Here is a 4255-nt window from a genome sequence, read left to right on the forward strand (position 1 = left end):
ATCTAGACTAATTGATATAAAACCAGACGAGTGAAAAAAAGTCTGTGAACCGAGGTGAGATAAAAATCGGTGAACGACCAGTCGACTGGTCGTTAGCATAGTCCTTTTTTAATATATATTTGATCATTTTTTATAAAGTTTGATTTGACACAAATGTAATACGCGGAATAAAAAGGATAGGAGGGAGTACTAAAAACCTGTGGTTGTGGGTAATTAGGATATGCATGCGTCCTGCTGCACGAGACACAGGATATGCATGCGTCCTGTTGTGGGTAATTAGGATATACCTTGTTTTTTCACTAGGTAGTGTGTGGATGAACAAGACACGGTCGTCCAACCATCGCGATCGTGAAGGGAATATACCGCTCCCTAGCGAACATGCTAAATGCTAAATGCATGTGCAGATACACTTCCTAGTAGGAGTAGTACGTATCCTTGGCGCGTCGGAGACGACAGACGAGACGGGCGGTTCGTTCCGGGCGGCAACCAAACTTGCCCTGCAAATATGCGGCCCGGTCGTCTCGCTCGCATAGCAATCGACGCCAGTTTATAGTATATCCTACCGAACTCGATGACTTCAGATTTGGTCCGTGCCGCATGCGTATATATAGTGCAGTTGATCCCCAGTCTTCTCTAGAGTGAGCTCAAGAGAGTAACACGCCGCCATGGCCATGGAGCAAGCAATTTATCTCGTCTTGGCTCTCCTCCTGCCTCTCCTGCTCCTCAAGCTCATCAGGAACCGCAGCCACGGCGCTGGCCAGCAGCTGCCGCCTGGCCCCTGGCGGCTGCCGGTCATCGGCAGCCTGCACCACCTCGCCGGCAAGCCGCTGGTCCACCGCGCCTTCGCCGACATCGCACGCCGGCTGGGCGACGCGCCGCTCGTGTACCTCAAGCTCGGTGAGATGCCCGTGGTGGTGGTGTCGTCGGCCGAGGCCGCGCGCGAGGTCATGAAGACGCAGGACCTCACGTTTGCGACGCGGCCATGGAGCCCGACCATCAAGATCCTCATGTCCGACGGTGCCGGGCTGGCGTTCGCGCCCTACGGCGCGCACTGGCGTCAGCTCCGCAAGATCTGCATCATGGAGCTGCTAAGCGCCCGCCGGGTAAAAACGTTTCGGCACGTCCGGGAGGAGGAGGTGAGGCGCCTCGTCGCCGCCATCACAGCGGGTGCGGGCGAGCCCGTCAACGTCAGCAAGCGGCTCGCCGTGCTCATCGCGGACATGACCGTGCGCGCCATGATCGGGGACAGGTTCAGCAGGCGGGAAGAGTTCCTGGTGGTGCTCCAGCAGGGGGTAAGGATCCTTTCCGGGTTTAACCTCGGCGACCTCTTCCCCTCATCCCAACTCGTCGGCTTCGTCAGCGGCTCCGCCCCACGGGCATGGGAGAATCACACCAAGAGCTTCGAGCTCATCGAGTGCGCCATCAAGCAACACCAGGAGGTGAAGGCCGCCGCCACAGCGTCCAACGGCGACGGCAAGGAGGAGGAGCAGGAGGACCTATTGGACGTGCTCCTGAGGATACAGAAGGAAGGTGGCCACGACGTGCCTTTTACCATGGGAGCTATCAAATGTCTATTAGTGGTAAGCTGACGGCGGGCTAACTAATTTGTTTTCTTTCACTAATAATTAATTAAATGACCTCCTGTTTTAATCTGTAGGACTTGTTTAGTGCTGGGAGCGAGACGTCGGCAACGACGCTCATCTGGGCCCTATCGGAGCTGATGAGGAACCCAAGGGCCATGGCAAAAGCACAAGCCGAAGTACGTGACAGCCTACAAGGAAAGCCAAGTCTGACTGAGGATGATCTGGCCGATCTCAAGTACATCAGGCTGATCATCAAGGAGACGTTGAGGCTGCACCCGCCCGGGCCATTGTTGTTGCCGCGCGAGCCCACGGAGGCGTGCAAGGTCCTCGGGTATGATGTGCCGATGGGCACCACCGTGTTCGTGAACGCGTGGGCGATCTGCAGAGACCCCAAGCACTGGGACACCGCGGAGGAGTTCAGGCCAGAGCGGTTCGAGTCCGGCGAAGTAGACTTCAAGGGAACCAACTTCGAGTACACACCGTTCGGGGCAGGCAGGAGGATATGTCCCGGGATGATGTTCGCGCATTCTAGCATGGAGCTCACCCTTGCCGCCCTTCTCTACCACTTCGACTGGGAGCTTCCTGCCGGAGGAGAGTTGGACATGGAAGAGGAGATGGGAATCACCGTCGGGCGGAAGAACGACCTGTACCTACAAGCCAAAGTCCTCGTGCCGCTTAATTAGTGCACTGCTTCAACCGCACAGTGTATCCCATCGACTAGCTTGGCAGGATCGAACATTGCTGCTGCATATTGCAATTATGTGCACAACATTTATGTACATTTTGTTACAAAGTGTGTCAAGTATTGTAATGCATGTATTGTGTTGTTCTTATGATTTATTAAAAAAATCAATAATACTATCAATATTGATTAGCAAATATGTGATTTCCCATCACCAATCTGATTCTCTTTGTTTGATTTTGCGAGCTCAAGCTAAATTTTCCAAACTCTACTGAGTGGGAAAACTACCTTTCTAAACACAAGTCTGCAATCGTAAGTGTCTCTAGCATGAATCCTCATATTATTTGCCATATGCTCTCTTCAGACTAGCCAGGTAATTGGTAAACGAGGCAAAAGCAAGGTTTTGGTTACCAGGCAGTAAATGCGCTTACCGTACGGTAACCACCCTTCTCGCCACCCGATGGTAAAAGCAGATATGGAGCAAAAAGAACTTTGTTTTAAACTTTTGAATTTAAACGTTAGATATATATAGAGTAATATAATAACATCTCTAATCACGCATGAGAACTATTCATAGTATAGTAGCAAGTATGTTCCTTCCATATCAACACATGGAGGGTTTGTGTACGGAACCAACATTGTTTATTTCTTGAACATACATAGGAATGTATCAAAAAAGTTACATGTTATGAGTTCATTTGTTTGTTTATTTGTTGGGGGATGCACAGGAATGTATAAAAAAATTGCTTGTTATGAGTTCAATAACTATCTATATCAACATAGAAAAATTGAACTGAAAATTCCTTTGCAAATTTTCAAGCCATAATTGCGTGGTGTTTTTCATACAGTAACCGTAAATTTCACCCACTTGGTAGAGATCATCTATTCCATAGCAAAATCCCTGGGCGACAGTGAGCCCTACCTCGCGTACGCATAATTAATATCTAGGCCTAATAAGGTAGCATGATAGGGAAAAGTTGTTAGAAGATGATATGCATCCCAATCTTTTCATCATACACTACTGCATAACAGCCTATTAGTGGCGGCAGTTGCGTCGCTAAGAATATGCATGCATACGTCCTGAGGGTCAGGGAGGTGGCCACGGTCCGTCTTGCAGTCCCACTTCACATCTGTGGTCACAAAGGATTAATGTTGTGTCGATGAACAGCAAGACACGGACCGCTCAAGCATCACCGATCACTTGAAATCATGCGCATGGGAGGGAATCTTGTTCAGATTACTCCACCACGGTTCATGCATGATTCTTCCCAACTCTTACGTTTTTCTGTTGAAAGAAATGTTCGCACGTTTACATAAATGTGCAGAGACACTTCCTAATTCCCATGCTTATGGCATCTCCGATAGATCATGTAAAAGTTGATGTCAGAAATGGTTTTAGTGCAGGAGAGAAGAATTTTAGACACCAGAATATTTTCTTCCAAAACAGATTATGTACAACTGGTGCACAAGTATTCAAACATGAACATGATTCACTGCATAATTGCATAACCAAAATTTCAGACTTTAATATTAAATGTTCAACATTAAACGTTAAAACCACACCACACTAGATAATTAAACAATACTACACTAGTAGAAAACAGAGCTTTAAAACCGGTTTGTAAGGGCCTTTAGTGCCGGTCATGGAACCGGCACTAAAGTGTGGGCACTAAAGCCTCCCCCCCCTTAGTACCGGTTCGGCACGAACCGGCGCTAAAGTGCCACCACATGGCGTGAGCTCACGCCCTGGTATGGGGGACCTTTAGTACCGGTTGGTGTTACCAACCGGTACTAAAGGGTTTTTTTTTATTTTTTTGATTTTTTTTTTCTGAATTATTTGATGATTTAGTCTCTAATCACCTCTCTTAACTGCTCAAGTGTGGATCGCTCATTCCAAATCATCTAACTTCCCGACCGGTCACCCATCCCTTTCACTACTCCAGCCCGAGCACGCTTAACTTTCGGGTTCTATTCTCCTTCGTTTTCAAGT

General features: G+C 48.6%; 1 protein-coding gene across 1 annotated transcript; it reads left to right on the forward strand.

Annotated features, from left to right (window-relative positions):
- The first annotated feature begins 665 nt into the window (after window positions 1-665).
- Window positions 666-2266, forward strand: LOC125540871 (desmethyl-deoxy-podophyllotoxin synthase-like). The gene is made up of 2 exons (XM_048704408.1): window positions 666-1580; window positions 1658-2266. The coding sequence occupies exons 1-2, from the start codon at window positions 666-668 to the stop codon at window positions 2264-2266; spliced, it is 1524 nt and encodes a 507-aa protein (XP_048560365.1).
- The last annotated feature ends 1989 nt before the right edge of the window (window positions 2267-4255 follow it).

The sequence above is a fragment of the Triticum urartu genome, chromosome 2 (genome assembly GCF_003073215.2).
Source record: "Triticum urartu cultivar G1812 chromosome 2, Tu2.1, whole genome shotgun sequence".
NCBI lineage: Eukaryota > Viridiplantae > Streptophyta > Magnoliopsida > Poales > Poaceae > Triticum > Triticum urartu.